Source organism: Carlito syrichta, unplaced genomic scaffold (genome assembly GCF_000164805.1).
Source record: "Carlito syrichta isolate Samal-C Ts95f unplaced genomic scaffold, Tarsius_syrichta-2.0.1 Scaffold305193, whole genome shotgun sequence".
NCBI lineage: Eukaryota > Metazoa > Chordata > Mammalia > Primates > Tarsiidae > Carlito > Carlito syrichta.
This window is the reverse complement of record NW_007249289.1, coordinates 323,450-350,023: the sequence shown is the minus strand read 5'-3', so window position 1 is coordinate 350,023 and position 26,574 is coordinate 323,450. Positions and strand designations below refer to the sequence as shown.

The window sequence follows — 26,574 nt, the reverse complement described above, 5'->3', positions numbered from 1 at the left end:
CAGAGCACAGACAGAGTGAATTCAGCTTAACTTTCAAGGGTCCTAGGATTTTTGGAATAGTGAATGAGCATTGGCTTCAACTTAAAGTCATCAGCTGCTAGCAAGGGTCAGCCTGTCTTTTGAAGCTTTGAAGCCAGGCATTGACTTCTTTCTCCTCCTTAGTTGTGAAAGTCCGAGATGGCATCTTCTTTACGTAGAAGACTGTTTCGTCTTCACCGAAAACTCACTGTTTTGTGTAGTCACCTTCATTCACGATCTCAGCAGGAGCTTCCAGAGTTCTTGCTGCAGCCTTGCCATCACCACCTTGCACTTGTCGACGCTTCTTTTCTTCATCCTCCTGAACCAACCTCTGCTGGCTTGGCTTAGGCTTTGGCTGAAGGGAGTGTTGTGGCTGGTGTGAACTTCCATGCAGACCACTCAGACTTTCTCTGTCAGCCGTCGCACTTTCTTATCATTTGTGTGTTCACTAGGGGAGCACTTTCCATTTCCTTCAAGAACTTTTTCTTTGCCATCACCATGCGCCTAGCTGTTTGGCACAAGAGGCCTAGCTTTTGGCCTGTCTTGGCCTTGGACATGCCTTCCTCACTGAGCTTAATCATTTCTACCTTTTGATTTATAGTGAGAGACATGGACTCGTCTTTTCACTTGGACATGTATAGAGGCCATTATAGGGTTATTAATTGGCCTAACTTCAATATTGTTGTGTCTCAGGGAATAGGGAGGCCAAGAAGAGAGAGAGAGAGATGGGAAATGACTGGTTGATGGAGCAATCAGAACACACACAGTTATCCATAAGTTCACCGTCTTAAATGGGCATGGTTTATGGCACCCCCAAACAATCTCAAAAGTCACATCAAAGATCACGGATCACACATCATCATAACAGATATGATAATAATGAAAAAGTCTGAAATATTGCAAGACTTGCCAAAATGTAACACAGAGACATGAAGTGAGCACAGGCTGTTGGAAAAATGGCACTCATAGGCTTTCTTGATGCTGTGTTGCCACAAATCCTCAGTTTATAAAAAACACGATTTCCGCAAATCACAATACAACAAAGTGCGATTAAGGGAGTTATGCCTGTGTTAGTTTCCTGTTGCTGCTGCAAAAAACTACCACAGACAGTGCTTAAAGGACACAGATTTTTTTTTTATCCAGTCCAGCTTTGATGGGTAACATGGTTGGTTCCATGTTTTTGCTATGGTGAAGAGAGCTGCAACAAACATATGTGTGCAGGTATCTTTTTTGTAGAATAATCTGAGTTCCTCCAGGTATATTCCCAACAGGGGAATTGCTGGGTCATCTGGAAGGTCAATTTCTAGTTCTTTCAGAAATCGCCACACTGTCTTCCAGAGAGGTTGCATTAGTTTGCATTCCCACCAGCAGTGCAGAAGTGCTCCTTTTTCGCCGCATCCTCACCAGGATCTGTTGTTGTTTGTTTTATTAATCATGGTCATTCTCACTGGGGTTAGGTGGTATCTCAATGTGGTTTTGATGTGCATTTCTCTGCTGATGAGTGAGGCTGAGCACTTTTTCATGTGTCTGTTGGCTGCCTGTGTATCTTCTTTTGAGAAGTGTCTACTCATGTCTTTTTAATGGGGCTGTTTGTTTGTTTTTTCCTTTTGGCACGTTTGAGTTCCTTGTAGATCCTAGATGTGAGGCCTTTGTCAGATATACAGTTGGCAAATATTTTTTCCCATTCTGTGGGCTGTCTCCCTGCTCTCTTGATGGTTTCTTTTGCTTTGCAGAAGCTCCTCAGTTTGATGAGGTCCCACTTGTCTATCTTATTTCTTAGGTATGGGCATTTAGGGTTCTGAATAAGAATTGGTTTCCAGTTCCAACTTCCATAAGGTTGTCTCCTGCATTTTCTACGATTCTTATAGTTTGAGGTTTTACATTTAGGTCTTTGATCCATTTAGAGTTAATTTGTATGTATGGTGATAGGTAGGAGTCCTGTTTCAATCTTCTGCATGTGATCAGCCAGTTTTCCCAGCACCCTTTACTGAATAGGTTCTCCTCGCCCCAGTGGTTGTTGTTGGAGGCTTTGTCAAAGATAGATGAGTTGGTTGAGGAATTGAGGCTTTGCTTCCGGAATCTCTATCATTGTCTGTTTGCCTGTTCTTGTACCAATACCAGGCTGTTTATACACAATGGAATATTATGCAGCCATAAAGAAGGACAAACAACTTGTATGAATTTAGAGTCGATCCTACTCAGTGATCTATCACAGAAACAAAGAACAGAGTACCATATGTTTTCACTCATAAGCGAACCTTGAACAATTATAATAATATATAGGAAAGGGATTGGCAGTAGTGGAAAATTGTCAGGGAAGGAGGGTTGGGATTGGCAGTTGAGGGAAACTGCTAGGGGAGGGAGGGGCACACCTCATCCGCAAGGATACCTGCATAATCAACGTTTGTATACCTAACCCTGAGTTGTACCCCACATCTTTATAATAATAGAAAAAAGAACATAGATTTAGAATGTGCATTTCTGGAGATCAAAAGTCCGAGATCGATAAAATCCAGATTTTGTCAGGGATCCTTCCTTCTTCCTGCAGCTGTGGAGTAGATCCCTTCCCCTGCCTTTTCCAGTGTCTGTCGAGACCACCTCAACTCTCTGGTTCCCAGTCCACCATGCCACTTTGCCTCTCTTTCTGTTCTAAGGACATTTGTGATCGAGAATGTCAGTGTCTACCTTGTCACTTGCTCACTTTCCAGCTTAAACGTACTTAAGTATGCTATTACCATGAAGCAGAAGACATTTTCCTTTGCGGGTGGCTCCATGCTCTTGTCCTGTGATGCTTTCACTGGTGGTCTCATTTTTTTTCCTCCTGTTTCTAGTCCCCAGCACCAAGGAAAACCATTTGTATGTCCAGAGAAGAGTTCATGCAGAGGATGACAGGGGCTGTTGGTTGGGGCACAGAGGAAGACTACGGGGAGCTCTTTGACAAAGTGGACATGGCCCAAGATGGTCTCATCAACTGGGACAGGTTGGCCTCGTTCATGCTGCTGGCGCTCTATGAGCAAGACACCCACGCCAAGGCAGCCATGGTGCCCCAGTGGAAGGACCTTGCATTCCTCCCTGTGAGACACACGGACACTATCCAAAGCGTAGTTTTCCTAAAAAGCTCGAGTCGTTATCTGACTATCAGTAAAGACGGCTTATTAGGAATCTGGGGAGAGAATCTGAAGCTGCAAGAAACACGTCCCATCATGACAGATGCCACCAGGCTCAGACACCTGTGGGTGACGAGTCTGGTTTCTCTGGAAAACGTAAACAAGGTACAAAGCCTTTATAAACACATTTTCTGCTTGCAAAAGGGGACCACATCACGGACAGGGCTCCTGACCTACATCGAGTGCAGCTTCAGCTGTTACAGGAGGCTGTGCTAGGTTTAGGGTGCCTGTCCGACCTCGCTGGTACTCAGGCAGAGCCAAGCGAGGTTCTCAACTCCCAAGCTGCTCTCTTGGATGTCTGAAAGTGATGATGGCTCAGATCCTTAGCTTTGTCTTCAAAGCCATGCTGCATTATCAGCTTGTAGGAACTTCACTCCTCGATAACTTACAGCAGGATTGTGGCTTTTCACGCAGAGCTGAGAGGCCATTACAGTGCATGGCACAGTTCAGTGCAATTCAGGGAAACTCTCTGGCTTTGACAGCGGCACCGTTTCTTTTTTCTTTTTATTTATTTATTTATTGAGCTGCGGTCCCACTCTGCCGCCCAGGCTAGGGTGGAGTTGCATGATCAGGGCTCACTGCAGCCTCGACCTCCGGCCTCAGGCAATCCCTCTGCCAGCTAATTTTTTTGATTTTTTTTTTTTGTAAAGATGAGGTGTCCCTGTGTGGCCTAGGCTTTTCTCAAACTTCTGACCTTAAGCGATCCTCCTGTTCTGGCCTCCCAAAGTGCTGGGATTACAGGCATGAGCCACCACACCCAACCTGTTTCTTAATTCCAATACTTAGGGCCCACTCAGTCCAGATATCTTCATATAACAATAGTTATGAACAACAAAATATACCGTAAGGAAAATAATTTTGTGGGTAAGATTACAGCTTGTAGAATGCATACTCAATATTTTATACAAAATATATGAATATTTTATATAATATTAATATGATAAATTTTAATATTTAACCTAATATTTTAATATAGTTCATATTAAGAATATGATACATTTTACTATGAAAAACTCCAAATGCACACATAAGCAGAGAGAAGAGTATCAGATACCTGACGTACCCAGGATTCACCCACAACCATCTTGATTCACATAGCGCCCCGCCATTAAGATCCAGAACATTAAATCATTTCATTTGTAAATACTTCTGCATTTCTAAAAGATGTCTTTTTTAGCACAACCAAAATATTACTTTCCCACTTACTACCAGTAACAATATTTTCTTAACATCATGAAATGTCCAGTCATGTATATATTTCCCTGTCTTATACTTTTTAATAGTTTGCTTGAATCAAGACATGAATAAGATCCAAATATTGTGAATGGTTGATATGTCTTTTTTAGGTAAATATTTTTCTCGATCTCTTCTTTTTCTTTTCTTTCCATTCTTTGACTGTTGGTGTTGATGCTTTTGTTAAAGAAACTTGGAGTTTCCCACAGTCTGGATTTTACAGATCGTATGTTGTTTAATATATCCACCTGCTTCCTGTATTTTCTGTAAATTGGTAGCCAGGTCTGAAGCCTTGATCCATTTCGGGTTGATTGGTTGGTTTGGAAGAGGCCAGTTATGTGTTCTTTAGTCAGTAGCTACAAAATACCCGGTGATTTCTCTTGTTGAGATGCTAGCTGTTACTGCTGGTTAGTCCTACATTCATGAATTTATAAGGGGTTGCCAGGTGATGACATTCTAATTTCGTTACTCCCTTTTCCTGTATAAGCTAGAATACCTCTATAAAAAAAGAAACATCCCTCATTAATTATTTAGTTATCATAGGGTACACATTTTATAATAAAGCCTGGATAAATGCCCAATTCTTCATTTTTATTTGCCAGCTTTCAAAATCATGAGCTGGTTCTCTAAGATCCTCTAATTTTGAGCAATGTGTCGCGCGCTCATTCTTGTTAACAGGATCGTTGAAAAACCATGGGTTAACATTATGTTTTGGTTTAATCTCCCAAGTTATTATCCCATGCCAAAAAACAGTGCCATCTTGAGGGCATGGGAGCAAATGCAAGTCAGCGCCTTTTTACCATCCTAGCAGTTTTTGAAAGCTTCTTTGTTTCCTGGTATGACAAGATGTTCTGGAGTCATCTTGTATATTTTCCACACCAGACCCAGAAGGGGCCATTTCTCCAAAGTCAGTTCTTTTAGTGGGAAACAGTAGTTTCAAGACCTGGAGACATAAGTCCTCCTTCTCCTCTGTTTCCCGTGTGATCCACCCTGTTCTATTCATCATCTCAAAAGCCACGCAAAGCAGACGCTCTTCCCACCTTAAGGACGAGGGACTGAGCCAAAGGAAGCTGTGTAATGTGCCCTTGGTCGCACAGGATGTACTCAGTGTGGCCGAGGTTTGTACATGGAGGCAGCCCGATTTCAGGCCTGGGCCTCAGTCGTGGCGGCCTCCACAGTTATGGTTGCTGACGTTGAATCCAGTCCCTTTTTGCGAAGAGTCTGGGGCCAAGCTCAATTTGTAGGGCCTGAAAGACTGTTCTGGGCAACCCCTTCGGTCCCCTCCCACTGTGGGAGCTTTTCTGTCCTCTCAATAAATTCTGCTTTAAAAAAAAAAAATGTTCTAGTCCAGATTATACTTTCTTATATCTGGGTGTAGCCTTCTGCTATATTTTCTTTTCTTTTTTTTTTGAGTTGGAGTCTCACTCCGTCGCCCAGACTGGAGTGCAGTAGCTGCTCCCGGCCACTGCAGCCTCGACCTGCTGGGCTCCGGCGATCCTTCTGCCTCAGCCTTCCAAATAGCTGGAACTACAGGCACGCGCTACCACGCCCGGCTAATTTCTGCTTTATGGTGGAGATGAGGTCTCACCAAGTTGCCCGGGCGGGTCTCGAACCCGCGAGCTCAGGCCATCCACTCACCTCAGCCTCCCAAAGGTGCGGGATGACAGGCTGAGCCACCGAGCCCGGCTTGCTATACTTTCATGTGATGTCTGTGTTGCCCTTTTTCTTCTTTTCGGACGGAGAACTAAAATCTCGGCCTCTCCTTTGTGCTTTCTCAACATAGAAACTTAACAAATGTTTTGTTTTCTTATTCTTTTCGCAACAGATTTATTGAGGTATAATTACACAAAATACAATGCACATATTTTAAAGAGCCCCGAATGGATAGATTGCAATACATATATGGGCCTGGGGAAAATGAACAATACAGTGAAACCAAAGAAAAGATTAATCATCTTCATAAGTTTCCTCGCACCCTTTTGATGCTCTTCCCAATTCATTTTCATCAGGCAAGCACCGATCTGCTTTTTGCCACCACAGATCCTTTCGCATTTTCTAGAGTTTTATATAATTGGCATCACGCTGTGTGTTTTCCTTTCTTGTCTAGGTTGTTTAACTTGGCATAACTATTTTGAGATGTATCCGTTGTGGAGGGTATATCAATAGCTTATTTTTATTGCTGTATAGTATTCCATCATAGGGATACAGAACACCCTCACTGACACGTGGTGTGATCAGTTACTTTTCCTCTTAATTGTAGCTGTTGTAAAAGGTTTGTATGGGCATCTTATTGTGGTTTTGATTTGCATTTACCTAATGACTAACAACTTTGAGCATACTTTCATGTGCTGACTTGCTAAATGTATATCTTCCTTGGTACAGTGTCTGTTCAAATCTTTTACTCATTTTTTATTGGGTTTGTTTTTTATTCTTGAGTTTTGAGAGTTTGAAATATATTCTGGGTATATATATATTTGTCAGATGGATACTTTATAAATGTTGTATCCCAGTCTATGCTTTGTCTTTTCATTCTCCTAACACTGCCTTTGGCGATTTTATTTTCAGATTTCTCTTTGTATAGAAATACAATCGATTTTCAAACAATATGTTCTTGACCTTGCCGAACTTATTTATTAGTTCATCAGTTTTTTGAGGAATTCTTAAAATTTTCTATACATAATACAAATAGAGTAATAGAGATAGTTTAAACTTTCCTTTCTAATCTGGATAATTTTTATTTCCTTTTCTTGCTTAATTTCTATGCCTAGAACCTCGACTACCTTGCTAAGTAGCAGTGGTGAGAGGGAACATCCTTGTCTGGCTTCTGATCTTGGGAGGAATATGTTTGGTTTTAAGTGTGATGTCAGCTGTAGGGTATGTGTGTGTGTGGGAGGGTACATACTATTTATTGGGTTAAGGAAGTTTCCTTCTATTCCTGGTTTTTTAATTGTTTTTATCATGAAAATGTGTTGGATTTTTGTCAAATGTTGGATTTTTTGGCATCTATTAAGATAATCATATCATTTTTATCCTTTATTAATATGATGTATTATATTGGTTGATTTTTTTCAATTGTCACATCAACCTTGCATTCCTGGGATAAATATCACTTTGTTATAGTGTGTAATATTTTATATATGTTATTGGATGCTCTTTGCTTGTATTTAATAAAGTATTTTTATATCTATATTCATAAGGAATATTGGACTGCAGTCTTTTTTTCTTTTGATGTTTTTGTCTGGTTTCATTATTAGGTTAATACTGGCCTGATAAAATGATTTGGGAAGTAGTCCCTTCACTTAAATTTTTTGGAAGAGTTTGAGAAGTATTAGTATTAATTCTTCTTTAAGTGTCTGGTAGAATTGATCAGTGAAGACTTTTAGTCTGTGAGACATTTCTTCTTATTAGTTTAATCTTTTTATTTTATAGTTCTGATGATATTTTCTGTCTTTTTAAGTTAGTTTAGGTAATTTTTGTGTTTCTTGAAGTTTGCTCATTTCATAAAGGTTATCTAATTTATTTATTTATTTATTTATTTATTTATTTTGAGTTGGACCCTCACTCGGTTGCCCAGACTGGAGTGCAGTGGCCACTCCCGGCCACCGCAGCCTCGCCTGCTGGGCTCCAGCGATCCTTCCGCCTCAGCCTTCCGAGTAGCAAGAATTACAGGCATGCGCTACCACGCCCGGCTGATTTTTTGATTTATTGTAGAGTTGAGGTCTCGCTGCCCAGGCGGGTCTCGAACCCACGGGCTCAGGCAATCCACTCCCCTCAGCCTCCCAAAGGCGCGTGATTACAGGCTGAGCCACCGAGCCCGGCTGGTTATCTAATTTTTTGGCACACAGTTGTTTATTATATTTTCTTTTTCTTTTTTTTTTTTTTCAAGCAAAGTTTATTTTGAAAGTGAAGAGAGAGAGAAAAAGAGATTGAGATTCACTTCCCCTAGGTAGTGGAGGGGGCCAGCGCTAAGAAACATGGCAGCCATAGCTCAAAAAGTCACATGGAGACAGCAGGGTTTAACAAAGCAACGGCCTGTTATATTTTCTTATCAATACTTTCAAATTTCTGGAAGGTTGATTGTATCACCTGATTTTAATGATTTGTATCTTCTTTCGTTTTCTTGATTAGTTCAGCGACCTTTTTGCCAGTTTTGTTCATCTTTTTTTTTTTTGAGCTGGAGTCTCACTCTATTGCCCAAGCTGGAGTACAGTGCCATGCTCATGGTCACCACAACGTTGATCGGCTGGGCTCAGGTGATCCTTTCACCTCAGCCTTCCAAGTAGCTAGAACTACAGGCACGCACCACCATGCCTGGCTAACTTTTTGATTTATTGTAGGGATGAGATCTCTCCAAGTTGCCCGGGCTGTTCTTGAACCTGTGGGCTCAGGCATCCTCTCATCTCGGCCTCCCAAAGTACTGGGATTATAGGCATGAGCCACCACACCCAGTCTGTTAATTTTTTCAAAGAACTATGCTTGCTTTAGTTTTTTTTTTCCTATTGCTTTTCCATTTGTTTTGTTTCTGTACTAATTCTTGTTATTTCCTTCCTTCTGCCTGCTTTGGGTTTGGTTTCTTCTTTTTCTAGTTTCTTAAGATGGAAAGTTAGGTTATTAATTTGAGATTTTAAAAACATTGGTGCTTAGAAATATAAACTTCACTCCAGACACTGCTTTTTCTGTATCCTATAGGTTTTCATATGTTGTACTTTTGTTTTCATCCTTCTCAATGTATTTTCTAATGTCTCTTGTGATTTCTTCTTTGAGCCATTTGTAATTTAGGGGTGTGTAGTCTAATTTCCATGTAGTTATAAATTTTCCAAATTTTCTTTTGTTGAATAAAACTTATCATTTCATTCCATTGTGTTTGAAGAAGATAATTTGTATAACTTCAAATCTTTTAAATGTGTTGCAATTTGTTTTATCATCTAATGTATGGTTTGTCCTGGAGAATGTTTCGTGTGCACTTGAGAAGAATATATATGGTGCTGTTGTTGGATGGAGTATTTTATAGACATCTGTTAGATCTAGTTGGTTGATAATGTTTGTCAAGTCATCTATTTCCGTATTGATTTTCAACTCAGTTGTTCCATCCATGATTGAAAGTGGAGGATTGAAATCTCTAACTGTTATTGCTGAAATGTCTGCTTCTCTCTTTATTTTTTTCACGAATTTTGGGGCTCTGTCATTAGAAAAATGGCAGATATAAGTCCTACCTTGTCAGTAATTATATTAAATCTGAATGGATTCAAACTCCAGTTAAAAGGCAGGGATTGACAGAATGGTTCTTTTAATAATTTATACAAATTTATAGAAATTCTCTCTTTGGTGAGACATCATTCTCATATTTCCTTTGGTTCTTTGGACATTGTTTTCTTTAGTTGCTTAAACATATTTATAATAGTTGAACTGAAGTCTTTTTCTAGCAAATCCAGTGTGTTTTTATGTTGTTAAATGACTTCTTTTAAAAATAGCCTTTAGGATTTTATTTGACTTAGGAGGAAGCTACTTACATGGTCTTTATCAACTAATGTCCATGAAAGCCTTTGCTTGCATCATAAAACATGGTTTGTAAAACTTCTGTCATGACTATGACGCCATAGCTTTCTGTGTCTTAGACTTTGCTGATTTGGTCCCCATGGATCAAGGATTTGGGGAGGTGGGTGTGTGGACAGGAGACAGGAGAGAAAGCATATTCAAATGCCTCTAGTGGGAAAAGCTTTTTCTTGGCTAGGGCCCAAAGTGAGCATGAAGTACATTGTGCAACTGTGCGATGCTTCTGTAATACTGTTAGGAACCTCAGGCAACGATGTCTAATTTGGCAACTAGATTTACATGTCTGCTTTGCATATTAATTTCACTAAATCCATCAGAAATATTGTCTGATTTTCTACTCTGCTACTTTAGGTAGCGGTGGCTTTTACAAGTAAAGAGATTTGTTTCTATGATCTGCTGTCCAAAGAGGAATTTCCTTGTCAATACAAACTCCAAGGCTTGAAAGGAACACCCATTTGCATGGATTATTGGTATGATCCTCTTGATGCCAATGAATCAATCCTGTCTTTTGGGGATGTAACTGGAAAGGTAAGTGAGGGAAGGATAAGACTGAACACTGTGAATTTAATAATCAAACTGTAGCTCAGTATAGAAATTAAAATGTAAAGAGTGTGACTTCCTAAGTGAATTACATTCTAGATTTAAGGTCACACATGTTGGACATGGAAGAGATGGATTAGGTCACAATTCCTTTTCCTGCTTAAAAAAACAAATCTTCATGGTGTGTGTGTGTGTGTGTGTTGTGTGTGTGTGTGTGTGTGTGTGTGTGTGGTCTATGTAGGGTCTTATTTTCCACATTTAGAAAAAAAAATCTTGCTAACCTTTTCACCATGGGTTGCTTAGTCTATTAGATCCCCACATTAAAAAGTGTTCAAAATCAAATGTCTAAGTTTAGCCCTCAAAAGTCTCTCGGATTTATTCTGATTCCCTTCATATGGGTTTGGGTTTCTCAGTCCCAGGATCCAGGGAGCGCTCACACCCTGTCTCATGTAGCAAGGGACCGATGCATTAGGAGGCCAGCACTGAAACATAGACACTGGAGTCAGTGATTTCTGTCTTCCTATCAGATTCCACCTTGTGAAGAATGATTACTTAATGAATGACAGGAGAATATGTCTGTGACCTCTGAAGAAGTTTAATTTGAACCCTTTCCTTTTGTAATTGCGAAAGTTTGTCTTTCTTGTTGTCCTCAGTGACAAGTGTATCTTAAAAACAATTAATAGACGTCCCCGGTAATAGCATTACCAGCCTCACCGATGTTCTGTGTTTTAATATAATTGCCTGCCTCCTTTAAATAATATTAAAGACATTCTTATTAATTCAATATCGATTCCTTCTTAAACTTGGAGCGCATAGAATCATCTTGTCTTGCAACAATTACCCAGTCTATGTTGTGTCAAATGTGGTCACAAAATACTTTTGCTTCCAATGTCTCTTTCAAGGTTCAAGCAATTGTCTTCACCGCGGCTTTGATTTCCCTGTTTGAACGGCCTGCGAGCGCCTGTGAGGATGAAGACACCACCATGACCATTAACTGGACAGAACTGCTCTCTGGAGGTCACAAGTCCTGTCACATATTAGAGCACAGACTCCATCGTGGAGACTGGGTCAGGCAAGGTACTGAATCTGAGCCGTTACGAAAGAACGGCTCCTACATTTGTGTGCTTTGATGAAAATATATCACACGAAACGTTTAAGTCTAGAAACCAGTAATTGGTTCTCTGGAGGTTTTGGCCTGGACTCTGCTCTCCCTTGAACACTGTCAGGAGTTCTGTCTTTCTTTTACTTCCTTCTAAAATGCATGCCTCTTAAAATTAATCCAGGTGACCTGTGCACTCAAGAAATCTCAGGAGAAAGGAAAAAACTGTCATAGAATCCATTCAGCTTCAACCCTACTCTGATCCCAGCTAATTCCATCTAGTCACATGCAGGGCTGCTTAATAAAATAATTTAACATGTTCCCTCAAAATCACTCCTTTCTTTTCTTTATGCAGTCATGGGAAGTATATTACTTTGACTGTCTTTAAAATGGAATTGTCTTAATTTTCCCTTCTCCTGTTTTTGGATGTAACGTCCGAATTCCTCCAATCAAGAGTACTTGAGTAGCAATTCTCTGTGTGGTAGGATTATGTCAAAACTCAGCACCTCTAGAAAACCGAGCCTTTCTTAAAACCTATTCACCAATGAGTTGACCGGTTTCAAGAACTTGAGTGGCAATTCTCTGTGTGGTAGGATTATGTTAAAACTCAACCCCTAGACAAGACTGAGCCTTTCTTGAAACCTAGTCCCAGTGAGTTGATCAACTTCACAAAATACTTTCCTTTTCCCAAATCTATATCTGACGATTCAAGATCCAGATGAGCAATGTCTGCACTGATATCTCTTTTGGTCCTGCTACTAAAGGCTGTGGTCATTTTCTCACTTCTAAATTGCGGCATTAAGGGATGCCCACTGAGAACCACGGAAATTAGCAATCTAATTGGCTTTACAGAAATTTAATGAGATTAATGTTGTCGGTCTGTTCCCGACATAGTTTGAAAAAGAGACAGTCAGAACTGACCCATCTGTTTGCTTTTATGGTAATTTGACCCTCTTTAAGGAGGTTGAAACCATTTTTTTAATATATACCCACAATAAATAAGATCCTACATAAGAAATTTTACACTCTGCATTTTTTTCTTCAGTATGAATCATACCATGTCTTTGGCATCTTCTACACGTCTTTTAATTCTGCCATGATATTGTGGGAAAAACAAAACATGTTTTTTTGGTCATCTGATAAGTGTGATGGGCACAAGATTGTGTGTTAAGCTTTCACAATGCTAAATTAAGAATCATAGAACTAGACTAGGTGCGGTGGCTCAAGTCTGTCATTCCAGCAACTTGGGAGGCTGAGGGAGGAGGATTGTCTGAGCCCACAGGTTCAAGACCAGCCCGGGCAACTTGATGAGACCTCGTCCCTACAATAAATCACAAAAACTAGCCAGGCGTGGTGGCGTGCATTCGTAGTTCCAGCTACTTGGAAGGCTGAGGCGGAAGGATCATCTGAGCAGAGCAGGTCGAGGCTGTGGTGGTTACGAGCATGCCACTGCACCCCAGCCTGGGTGACAGAGTGGGATTCCAACTCGAAAAAAAAAAGAATTATAGAGCTAGAAATAAACTGGATGAAGCTATTGCAGCTGCTTCCAATAAAGTATTGCATTCTTTTACTCATATTCAAATTCAGTCATTCTTTGGATGCATAAACCAAGGGCTGTACAATAATAATACAGCAATAGTTCTTGAAAACGACTCCTAGTGGGCTCTCTGAAGTTTAATGTACTATTTGAGCTCCATAAGTTTAAAGAATTATGGATTCATACTGAGAAGCGCCTGTAGAAATCTGTTTCTGTAAAGGCTGGGAAGATAAGTAAGGTTCTAAAATTGAGACGGTCTTTTCTGATTATGAACAATATGTAAATAAATGCAGAAAGTCCCCAGCATATAAGTGAGTTCTGTTCCAAGAGTGTGTTTGTAAGTCCAATTTAAGTCCAGTAAAGTTAGCCTAGGTACCCAACTTACACAATCGGTTATATAGTACTATATGTATTTAACAGGCCTTACTGACATCTGGTGGAGAGGAAAAATACATAAGAAAGTGCAGGTGTGCATCGTTAAAGTTCATAACTTGAAGGTTCATATGTAGGGGACTTACTGTACTCTCATCTTGCCCAGGGAAGAATGGAGAAGCTTTCACTGTATACCCTGCCTCAATTTTATTTAAACCTCTCAAAGCCAGCCCTACAGGGTGCTTCACCTGTTGGTGAGCATTTGTCTTTCACCTTGCAGGACAAGGGTTGATCTCTAAGTCTGTGAATTTGCCACCCATCATGCTTATGTCACGTCATTCCAATCTTTCCTTCCCTCATCTACTGACAACAGAATGTGGGGATGCAGTTCAGTGTTAGCAGTCGAGATGCATGCCTATGACCCAAGATGCATGTTTACAATCTGACTTTAGTCTGGTCTCAAATTACTACAAATTGGGAACTGGCCAGAGGAAAGTTGTACACATGTGTTTTAAAAATCAAGGATCTTGGGCCAGGTGTGGTGGCTCATGCTATAATCCCAACATCTTGGGATGCTGAGGTGAGAGCATTGCCTGAGCTCACAGGTTCGAGACCAGCCTGGGCAACTTGGCAAGATCTCATCTCTACAATAAATCAAAAAATTAGCCGGCACAGTGGTGTGTGCCTGTAGTTCCAGCATCTTGGAAGGCTGAGGTGGAAGGATGGCCTGAGCCCAGCAGGCCAAGACTGTGGTGGTCGTGAGCATGCTACTGCACTCCAGCCTGGGAAACAGAGTGAGACTCCAACTCAAAAAAAAAAAAAATCAAGGGGCTTTGTTATCAAGAGTTGATTCTTGCCAGCATTAATTTCCCTCACCCATGCACCCTTCACTGCATGGTTTGCAAGTTTCTTAATTTTGGTTCTGCTCCTGAATTCTTCTTTAAAATCCTGCTTTTTGGCTGGGCATGATGGTGCACACGTGCAATCTCAGCACTTTGGGAGGCTGAGGTGGGAAGATCATTTGAAACTTTGAGTTCAAGACCAGCTTGGGCTACAAAGTGAAATCCTGTCTCCAAAAAAAATTGGCCAGGCTTGGTGACTCAGCCTGTCATCCCATCACTTTGAGAGGCCAAGATGAGTCAATTGCCTTAGCCCAAGGGTTCAAGACCAGTCTGGGCAACTTGGAGAGACCTCGTCACTACAAAAAAAAAAAAAAATTAGTCCGGAGTGGTAGTGTGTACTTATAGTTTCGGCTGCTTGGAGGACTGAGGTGGAAGGATCGCCGTAGCCTAGCAAGTTGATGCTGGGGTGGCCGTGAGTTTGCCTCTGCATTCCAGCCTGGGTGATGGAGTGAGACTCCAACTCAAAAAATAATAATAATAATTAAAGATTAAACCTTGCTTTCAGATGCTGTCCAACCTGTGAGTCAAACCTACCAATTTTTTGTACCCATGTTAGAATCTGACTCATGCCTGCTACCCCTCCAACCCTCACATAATTTGCCCCACATGCAAATTATATTTATATATAAGCAGAAAGTAAGGCATCCTAGGTTGGGCATGGTGGCTCATGCCTGTAATCCCAGAACTTTGGAAGGCTGAAGTGAGAGGATTGCCTGAGTCGAGGGGTTTGAGACCAACCTGGGCAACTTGGTGAAACTTCATCTCTACAATTAAAAAAAAAAATAGCTGGGTGTGGTGATGCATGCCTGCAGTTCCAGCTACTTGGAAGGCTGAAGCAGAAAGATTGTCTGGGCCCAATTAGTCAAGGCTGTGGTGGCCCTAGGTGTGCCACTGTACTCTAGCCTGGAAGACAGAGTGAGATTTTGACTCCCAAAAAAAGCAATTAAGGCATCCTTTGGGGGCAGACACTTTGTTGTTTACTCTCCTTAGTGTCTACTGTATCATGTAATACAATGTTTTATATAGTTTTATCATCAATCTTAAGTCATTTGATATGATGTGCTTTGGTTTTTCTTGGTGTGTGTGCGTGTGGGTGTGTATGTGATACCAAAAGAAATCATGCCTACATTTGTAGACTTTTTTCCTAGAAAATAGAGGGTCATTTATGGTTAAAATAAAGTGTTGGATTAAGAAAAATATATTTAAAAGTCATGTTTAGTTCAGTATATGAACGGATGTTGAGGAAAATGGAGTAGAAGATTACTCCAAAAGAAGAAAGTCACAGAGCATAGAAAGGTGAGGTGTCTGGATGCAGGGTCTGGTCTGGGCATGGACTGTTTCTCCTCCCCCTTCCCTCGAGGAACCCCTGGCCAAGGCTCGTCTAGGAAGGATATGCATAGTCCCAGGAACGTGTCACAGGGTGTCTGTCAATGAGCAGAGTTGAAAGCAATGTGGGCCTCATGGGCAATCAATGTAATTGCAAATATGGGATAGAGATTTGAATAATTGACTTACTTGCCTATAAAACTGTTTGCTGTACTGTTCCAAAGTGCAGTTTCTTTCCTCACTGACCTGCCACCATCGGTATCACTTGGGTGGACCCTCTCCTTACTGACTGACCACCATCGATGTCTTCTGTAAGTTCTTTTTTTTTTTTTGAGATAGCAGAATTTATTGAGAGGACAGAAAAGCTCCCACAGTGGGAGGGGACCCAAAGGGGTTGCCTGTCTTCTGTAAGTTCTAATCAGTAAATATCTTTCCCTGCTGGACATCCAGGCGACTTCTTTGGAAAAGGTAAAGAACCTCCCGGCACAAGCCCTCTCAGCTTTGGGATTGCTGCGTTACATTGGACAAGACCTTCTTTTCCTGCACCTTTTAGGTTTGAAACTCCAGTACCTCTGAAGAGAACATGTCAGTCCCGACCAGCGAACGAGGGCCTTTTCTTAGAGGGAGCAACAGAAATTAGAAGCTCAGATATGGCTGTCTGCTGTTGTTTGAAGCTCAGTGATTTCTTTTCTTTTCTTTTTTCTCTGTTGGAGTCTCATTCTATCACCCAGGCTGGAGTGCTGTGGCACTATCACGGCTCACCACAGCCTCGACCTCCTGGGCTCAAGCGGTCCTCCCACATTGGCCTCCCCAGTAGCTGGGACTCTAGGTATGTGTCACCACACCAAGCTAATATATCGATTTCTTGTAGGGATGAGGTCTCACTTTGCTGCCCAGGCTGGTCTTGAACCCCTGGGCTTAAGGAAACCTCCTACTTCGGCCTCCCAAACTGCTGGGATTATAGGTGTGAGACACCATGCCTGACTTGAAGCTCAGTTATTTCAATCTGAGGAAAAGGGTGGAAGACTGAAATGGAGAGAAAGGAAGAAGGAGGAAAGGCAAGGTGGGGTGAAATGTAGAAGGGTGGATTTGTAGTTACAGATGATGCCCTTTGTCTGCAAGACTTACTCTGTCAGGAGGAAGCCACCAATGGCTGTTGGGTCTGATATTCTTTCAACCCCAGCAGCATGAATTGATATTCCTAGAGCTCCTTCGAGAAATACTTTTGGTGATATTCTCAGCATGAGGAGGGAATATGCAGCTGAGGAAAGAAAGGAAGACACAAGCAAGTATTGTGATACTTTTCTGGTGAGACTAAGGATGAAATATCTGTACAACTGAACGATCAAAGGAAAAACTCAGTTTCAGACATAAGAGTATAGTATACTGCTGTCAGATAAGGTTCAGATTTCTTATTTAAAACTTAGAAGGAGAAAATGTTTCATCTTGTCTGAGTGGTTTTGTGTCGTCTTTTAATGGAAAAATCATTACATTCTGTAATTCTTGTAAAGTAATTATAGAGATTTGGGGCAGTCACGCTGAGACATAAACGTCTCGAATCTTAGAACTTTCCTTTTGAATAATCCCCTTCTCACATGGTGTCATTGGAAACCATAGTCTGGGAATGGAGATATGGCAAGAACGAGCATGCAGTTGCCACCGACAAAAACCCTGGATGTTCTTATGATGCTGAAAGGTGTTTTCTCCCTGCGTTTGGCCAGGACTAGAAGATGCAAAACAGTTTGAACGCATAACACGATCACTAATCACTGCGCTCATTGGCGGGTCAGTCGCCAGAGCATTCAGATCACAGGCTCCTTGGGGAGTCGCCCTAACTGATGGGGACTCAGCTGGGCAAAGAAGCTGGGTGTGAATCTCGCTCTACTTCTCTGCACTGGAAACATCCTCAGACACAACGAGTCATCCGGGCCGTGCTGCCCGTCCACCGGCCCCCTCTCTAGGCTTAAGGCCGTCAAATCAATGTTGAGCGGTGCCCCAGTCTGGAAGAAAGCACTCTATCCCATTGCCGGTTCAGTGCCCTGGTAGGGGGGTGAGATTCATCTGTAGCATGAACTTAGCATTTTGAAAAGTCATTAAGTTAACTGCATATATATATGTATGCAATACAGAGTAGGGAGAGTCCTACGGTGGTCTCGGGGATGGGATTCCAAAATAAGAAATGAACCTGAAAATCAGCTCCCTCAAACAAGAGAGCATCCAAGAAAGTCCCAAGCATATATATTGCATATATATATATATATGAGTTGGAATCTCACTCTGCTGCCCAGGCTAGAGTGCAATGGCACATTCATGGCCACTCCAGTGTCAAACTACAGGTACGCACTACCATGCCCAGTCAATTTTTAAATTTTATTTTATTGTAGAGACAAGGTCTCATCAAGTTGCCTAGGCTGGTCTCGAACCCATGGGTTCAGGAAATCCACTCGCCTAGGCCTCCCAAAGTGCTGGGATGACAGGCTGAGCCACCGAGCTCAGCCTGCATCAATTTTTATTTCAAAAAATGCATTTTGATTTTTAAAGATGGGATAGATAACGCTTATTCTAATCTTTGCACTTTGGAATGGTGGCTGGTCAGAGTAGGGAGAGTCCTACGGTGGTCTCGGGGATGGGATTCCAAAATAAGAAATGAACCTGAAAATCAGTTCCCTCAAACAAGAGAGCATCCAAGAAAGTCTCAAGTAGGTGCTTTCTTTTCTTTTTTTTTTGAGTTGGAGTCTCACTCGGTCACCCAGACTGGAGTGCAGTGGCCGCTCCCGGCCACCGCAGCCTTGCCTGCTGGGCTCCAGTGGTCCTTCTGCCTCAGCCTTCTTAGTAGCTGGAACTACAGGCATGCGCTACCATGCCCGGCTGATTTTTTGATGTATTGTAGAGATGAGGTCTCGCTGCCCAGGCGGGTCTCGAACCCGCGGGCTCAGGCAATCCACTCACCTCAGCCTCCCAAAGGCGCGGGACTACAGGCTGAGCCACCGAGCCCGGCTTCAAGCAGGCACTTTCTAAGCCACGTGATTCACAACGTAAAAGCCTGAGATACAACCTTCAGAATTCCTAGTTAGAAATGGCCCCACTTTCTGCCCTGCCACAGTCCCCCTCGGTTGGCAAATGTTATTGAAGGACCTTATTCTGTCTCACTCTGAGTGCACTTAAGAGCGTGACTTACTCAGCTTTTGGGTGTCACTGTTTGTTTTCAAGTCACTTCTCCCACATTAACTAATTGCTGCCACTCAGGTCATTTTGACAGTGCACATGAGGAAAGGGATCAATAGACGGGTCCTTCTGTGTCTCTTTCTAGAACTGGGCGAGAGCAGAAGAGTCGAACGTTAGGATCTTAATGGACCAAGATCATTGTCTTCTCTTCCCTCTAAAAGGTTGTATAAAAGTAATTTTAGAATATTTTCCTCTACCAATTCCAAAACTCATTGAGAATATTAAAAGTGAATGCTTATTTTACCAGCTCATCCCTATTCCCTAGCTTGATATTTTCAAAACTTTTCCATCTTAGCCTGTCATTTCTGTTCCTCTGTTCAAGAAGTGAGGACAGCATTTTTATTTCTCAGATAATTTGATTTTAAGGAGATTGACTTTCTCTCACCTTTTACTCGGGCAGTCTCGGGAATGCTGGCATTCTACAATTTAATCAGAAACAAGTTGCGTCCTGCTTTAGACATAAAGTGTGAATTGTTGAGCCTCCAATATGTAACCCTGCAGGCCCATCAATGCCACTCGGGAGCCCAGAGGTCTGAATTTTAAAGCCACACTCTGAATGCCAGAGCGCCTTGCACTGCTGGGTATGTTTTTCTCCACAACCTCACTAAGGTGATCGTGGCATCTGATGGGGAAACACGCGGCAAAGCCACTTTCTGGGAAAACATACCTTGTTTTGATTGTACTGTAATTATATGATGGAACTTCCATGGATTTGAAGACATGATCACAGGGTTATGTTGTATACTTTAGATCTTACAATATTGCTTTACTGAGTGTCAAGCTATAATAGCCCTTAGCATTTTCTGTACACAGGAGGGATCGTTTCAGCGAGGTTACTTCCTGAGAGAGAAGAAGAAAAAGGACTTGACTATCCCCAGGACGGCAAGTGGCATGCGAGTCTGTGCGTTCATTCCCATTCCCTGAGCCCCCAGGTCCACAGAGGTCCTGCAGACGCCCCAGTTAGGGTTTGCACGCGCAACGTAGTCCATCACAGAAGGGAACCCCACACTCAGGGAATCAGGATTGTTTCTAGTGGACAGGAGGCACCTGTCTTTTGCTCCAGAGGGAGACATCTTTGTGGCACTGGGCCTTTTGTTCCAAGGGAAGGCATTCTCTCTCCATTCTAAGGCTTGTTTGAAAAGATACTCTGGACCAAAGGCTTTTACCTTCACTAGATGCACAGAAATGCTGGCAGTCCACTGAGAATTAACTCCCAAGAATGTCACCTTGATTCTATACAAGCAGTTGATCAGAAATATATCTGAGAGTCATTCTATTAAAGCTAAATGAACGAACAGCATCCGCTTTGTGTGAGGCAGGAATTCTATCCTGAGGTCACATCTGAAATCTTTCAACTTTGGGGCACACGTTTTTAAGCAAAATGCGGAAGAGAACGTCCACCGTGGAGCCAGAGTGGCTTGCCGTGGGTCAGAGTAGCTTTGGCTCTGGGCCGGGTGGTGCCCATGGGTCTGAGTCATGGGGGAAGGACCTCTGGACAAAAGGGCGGCGGAGTCATCATCCTGGCTCAGGAGGTGGAGTTGGTCCCCCAGCATCACGCCCGGGACATCAGATGCAGGAAGAGTCACTGTGACTTGAACCTCTGGCTCTGTCTGTGCACCTTGGCAAGGAGTTGAGTCCTGGCCATGTCACTTTAAGACGTTTCAGCCCAGTCAGCATGTAAATAAACCATTGTTTGGACCTGAGCTGGGCCAGGGGAGAGTGGATGACTGGCCAGCTCTTGTTTGCTTGTCCCAGGCCCAGGGGTCAAACTGTAGGCCTGACTTTATTCCTTTTATTAAGCTAAAATCCAGTAATTTCATGCCCACATAATGGTCATGCAAAACTTCCAGCCAGTGCCTGCAAATAATGCCACTGCTAAGTGCCTCCAGTCAGACAAAGGGAGATTTTTCGATCACTGGCTAGGCAGGACTGCACCCATTATCAGCTCTGAAGAAATTACAGAAGATGGACCTTCAGCCCTCAGCACCCCAAATAATTATGGGATCAAAAAATCTCTAAAGAATAAAGAATTGAGGCGGGTAACTAACACAGGTTAGACATAAATAAATTTCCTATAGATAGGTTCTAAGAGGCGTTCAAACATTTCTACTGCAGGCCAAGTGGCAACCTGTCCCACCCCTTGGCAAATCCAAAGAAAACTCAATCAGATAAAACTAGAACAGTATAATTTCAATTTGCAGGTTAGTATAATAATCACTAGAAATCCTTTGGAAACATAAATGCTCATAAGAAAATATGTTGTCTATTTGAAATAAATTTTAATCACAGTTTATGAGCTTATTTCCCTAGACACTTCTTGAACCAGAAGAAATTCAAACATCCAAGGGAAGTAAGTGCTGCTAAAAATTGAAAAAGTGTTGAACCCGAGATTCTAATCAGAGAGAGAGAGAGACCTCAAAGAGCCAGCTCCGATGCAAACACACGAGGGTCTTTATTCAGGCTCGAGTCTGGGCTCACACATGAAGCCCGTAGAAGCTTCATGAACCAGAGCCCCGATTCACAATGGCAAGCAGTTTTTATGCACAATTACAGAGGGAGGGGAAAGAACTTTAAACTTAATTTTACATGATTGGGTAATTTCTCCTAATGGGTACGGGCACACTTGGTATTGGTTGGTGCCTTTCGTGGGTTACCCGTGATTGACAGAAACCCACTTAACGGGCAGAGTGGAAGGTTAGATAAGTTAGATCCATACAGTCACTGCGTATACAGTAACCTGAGCCGGCAGGTAAAAGGTTACATTTAGCCCTTTAAGTTTACTAATCCACCCCAAGGTATGCTTAGAAAAGCTTGTTTGCTTAACATTTACATAACATAACATGGTCATTATGGGATAACAAAAGCCAAACTTAACATAGTTTTAAATATGAATGCTGCAAACACATACAGTGAATGCGGGGTAGAAATTCATATACTAATTCTGGGAATTTATAAAATATCACAAATGTCTTATAGCAAGGCGGTTTTTGTAAAGGTCTCTGATTCTCTCAAGTTTACATAGCCACTGCGGGTAAATTAACACTGGGATGAAAACCGGTGATATAGCAGTTGGCGCCTCAGAGTCTGCTTCGATCTCGTAGGAATGTCTGAAAGGGGCTTATCGCTTTATCATTTATATCCCGTTGTAAAAGCAGAAGTTAGCCTGGTAATTGGGGCTGACAATGCTTAAGTCAAGAGTTCTAAATACAAACACCACTTAAGCCATTACACAATTGGTCATTACCCGTACCGACATATGCCTAAATCTACGGGGTCTGAGGTAGGATTTAAAGTACTAAGATTTCATTTGAGGTAGAATTTAAAGTACTAAGATTTCATAAAATACATGAGGTAGGAATACACAAAATATATAGTAAACATGAGGTAGGGATATATGAAATATAGTGAACTAAACACTACTTTTACAGCAAGTATGGCTTTTTAAGTTTCCTGGTTTCTTGGGTCTCTCAATAGCATGCTCTTAACCTAAGTCTATTTTTGTCCTCTCAAAAGGAAGAACCCAATCAGCGACTGTAAAAAAAAAAAAAAAAAAAAAAAAAGGAGGTGGGGGGACCCTAGCCTGAATAAAGACCCTTGTGTGTTTGCATCAGAGCTGGCTCTTTGGTGGCCTCTCGGATTTTGAATTTTGGGTTTAACAAACGATGACTCACTCCAGCTCCAGAATCCCATATGATTATTGTGATTGATATTGTTTCCTGCTGTGTACTCCAATTAAAAACAAAAAACCCAAGGTATCCCTAGAGTGGGAGGAAAGTCTGAATGCAGGATTTGCTGTAACATCTCGCTGTAAATTCTTTTGGGGCAGGTGGGAGAAGGGATTTGTGAAGCGTTTCTAAGTGTTGAGTTGATCACTGTAATCTGTGCTTAGTCTTCAACTGTGCATGTTGAAACAGCTCTCTTTGGGTACGTCTTGGGAAAAGTCAACTAAAGACCTTCTCTCCTCAATTCTTTTATCACTTACTTACAACGTCTCCTTGGATGCCATCCTTTCCAGTACCACCAGCCACACAAACACCGTGGCTCTGGCGTGGAGGGAAAAATCCAAGCAGCATCTCAAGACGACAGCCTTCAGCATTACCCAGGGCATCCACGCTTTTGATTACCACTCTCAGCTCAATCTAATCGGTATGTAAAGTAAATCATGATCACGACCAGGGTCTCAGGAACAGCCAGCGTGCGTATCAGTATGCACAGAGCCGCTTCACCCTGCTGCTTTACGGCGGGAGAGGCTGGCTGGAGCAGCTCACATCTTGTTGCCCGAGAATGTCTGATCAGGAAGCATTATGCTGTGCAGTGCAGGCGAGCCACACTGGGTGGGAATGTGAGAAGGCGCCCCCATGCCTTAATGAGCCTTTTCATTGGAATTGGTGGAGGGGGTAGGATGATGGAGAGAAGGAAGACACTTTGTGAGGCATCTGCCAGTCTGTCAGGCATCTTCCTGACACTACTAGATGCTCCACCCAGACAAACGTGTGGTTTTCATTGCAGCTGATGCTGTGACTTCTACCACCATCATCACCACCACTAGACACACACACACATACACACACACCCCAGAGAGATCTGCAAAGGGCACGCTGCTTTCAGTGACCTTTAAGGATATAATCTCTAAATATTTTTGAAAACTTTCAGATGACTTTAGTTTTCTAGAGGAGGGTTTTATTTAATGTAAAAAAGCACATGTTAGCTGAGGAACTATAAAGGGTGTCAGGCATCAACTATTTAAATTGAAAATTTAGACATTCTGAAAGCTGATAATGTGACATACATATATGATATCAGTTCAAACATTGTAAGAAGGAGGTTTGGATGTATTCCTGAATAAGTCATAGGGCTGTTACAGAGAACACACGTGGCCCACAGAATGCGTCATGCTAACCCTCACTAAATAGTCGTCAGTCACGTAAAGAGTACTGATGTTAGCTAAAGGTCTGGGCCCATGAAATTCCCAACAGACATGGCCAGCCATCATGGTAACAGATCCCTTGAGTATGGACTCAGGAATCTGCCAACATGGAACTCCCAAGGAGGGCTGGAGGTGCATTAGAGAAGGCAAGAAGGCAAGGCAAGGGGAGTTGGTGAGCCAATTTGGCAAGGACTCCAATATCAACCATCTCATTGATTGACTGATTACATCAATCCTGTGTAATGATCGCTACTCTGTAGCTGCTGCAGTGCTGAAAAAATAAGAGTGAATGAGTGCAACTCCACAGTGGTCCCTAAACTGGAGAATAGCAAAGAATGTTGTGTGGAGTTTCCACAGACCTGAGGGAACACTGTCCTTCCTGCTCTTGAAGAGCTCCCCAAATATAACCAATTCATGTTAAAAAAAAAAAAACCAAGAAAAACTCATTCTATCCATAAGGTAGGGAAAAAGTGTATCTGTGCTGCATGTTTGCTTGTGCATACAGTCAGGCATCGCTTAACAATGGGATACCTTCTGAGAAATGCATTGTTAGGTGTTTTGTCCTCATGTAGACATCACAGACCCTCACATACCTAGATGGTGAAGCCTAGGCAGAGCCTATTAATTGCCCAGAGGCTGTAAACCGAGACAGCAAGCCACTGTACTCAATGCCACAGGCAAATGTAACAAGATTGTATTTGTATATCTAAACACACACACACAAACAAAATATAAACATAGAGAGGGCACAGTATAAATACATGTTATAATTTCATGGGCCCGCCATTGTTCATGAAGCCTGTTGTTGGCTAAATGTTACATATTATGCAGTGCATGACTGTATTTGAGTATTTACATGGCAGCGAAAATGTTTCTTTATACCTTTCAACCAATGTGTGAACTTTCAATGTTTTTTTAGTTCTTTCTCACTTCTGGGATGACTTTGGTCCTGTCTACATTTCTAAGGTGTGCTGGCTGGAGAGAGGAAGAAGGCTTCTCTTTCTTCTTGGTTGGCTGCTGGTGGGCTCTTCAATGGGGCTATATTTTTCCTTCCATCACACGCAAACCCTTGCCTTCTACTGTTTATGCTGACAGAACCCGTGTCCTCTTAGCCCAGTCTCCTTAGACACTGACAAGATTTTCCTACCTTCAAGACAGAGTGAATTTATGTTCATCAGATGGCATTATACCAACCTATAGATATGGGATAAACTCATTTCAAAATGAAAATGCCGCCGGGCTCGGTGGCTCAGCCTGTAATCCCACGCCTTTGGGAGGCTGAGGGGAGTGGATTGCCTGAGCCTGTGGGTTCGAGACCCACCTGGGCAGCGAGACCTCATCTCTACAATAAAGAAAGAAATCAGCCGGGCGTGGTAGCGCATACCTGGAATTCGGGCTACTCGAAAGGCTGAGGCGGAAGGATCGCCAGAGCCCAGCAGGTCAAGGCTGCGGTGGCTGGGAGCGGCCGCTGCACTCCAGTCTGGGCGACAGAGTGAGACTCCAGCTCAAAAAAAAAAAAAGAAAAAGAAAATGCCGGGGACTATTTATGGTATTAAAAACATTTTTTCTTTCTAACTCCGATGAGCAACTGCTGGCATTGACAATAAAGTTTGCCTTTGGAACCCATATGTTGTCCCTAAACCAGTTGGCATCCTGCGGGGTCACTCGGCCATGTACTGGCAGTCCAGTTCTTTGCTGAAAGAAAACAACTTTTCAGCTTCTCCAAAGATAAAGTAAGTAACATCGTGTATTTACCTTATTTAGTTTCGCTTCCACAGTTCCTGTCCAAATCTACCCCGAGATCTGAGTTTCTCTGAGAGATGGTATCAATTTTTAAAAGATACTGGCTAGCTACTGTGGTTTTGGAAATCTGTATTTCGTAAAGATGTTGGTTGATGGTTCCTTAACAAGAGTCCTAGGCAACCGGGCAATGTATTCCATTAAAGTTTTTCAAACCATGTAGTCATGGACTTAATCCCTAGTGAGCTCTTAATACAGCTCATCTTAAGAGCTTCCACTGGTCTCACAAATTCAACAGAAAAAACAGAAATAGAAACAAGGAAATGTTTCCTTGGTAAGAAATGAATAGGCATGACCAATGAGCTATGATTGCTTTGATATTGAAGAAACAGTCAGTTATAAAATGAAGTTAATCTGAAGAATATCAGGTACATTAAGAACATTTCAGTTCATACTATTTTATGATGTTGGTGGGATAGTTTAAAAATGGTGGGAAAAACATGGTATCAAGGCCTGATAATCCAGGGTGAGTCCTGGTCACACGATTTGTTACTTATATCCACTTGGGCAAATTTCTTAATCTCTAAGAGTCTTGTCTTTTGTTCCTCAGTAAAACTTCAGTTTGACATAATGCCTGACTTAAAGATCCAGTTAACACATGGTGGATTTCCAGATATTTGTGAAGAAAAGAGTGGATAAAAAGTTGATTGGGGCCGGGCTCGGTGGCTCAGCCTGTAATCCCACGCCTTTGGGAGGCTGAGGTGAGTGAATTGCCTGAGCCCGCGGGTTCGAGACCCGCCTGGGCAGCGAGACCTCATCTCTACAATAAATCAAAAAATCAGCCGGGCGTGGTAGCGCATGCCTGTAATTCCGGCTACTTGGAAGGCTGAGGTGGAAGGATCGCCGGAGCCCAGCAGGTCGAGGCTGCGGTGAAT

The 26,574-nt window shown here is 42.2% G+C and overlaps 1 protein-coding gene across 1 annotated transcript in view; it reads left to right on the top strand.

The window, feature by feature from the left end:
* WDR49 (WD repeat domain 49) overlaps nt 1–26,574 on the top strand; it is a 134,153-nt gene that overhangs the window by 19,116 nt on the left and 88,463 nt on the right. Inside the window, 6 exon segments of the mRNA XM_008061292.1 lie at nt 2,850–3,290; nt 10,323–10,499; nt 11,414–11,588; nt 22,951–23,118; nt 25,485–25,568; nt 25,571–25,632. Of these exon segments, the coding sequence (XP_008059483.1) occupies nt 2,850–3,290; nt 10,323–10,499; nt 11,414–11,588; nt 22,951–23,118; nt 25,485–25,568; nt 25,571–25,632 (1,107 nt within the window).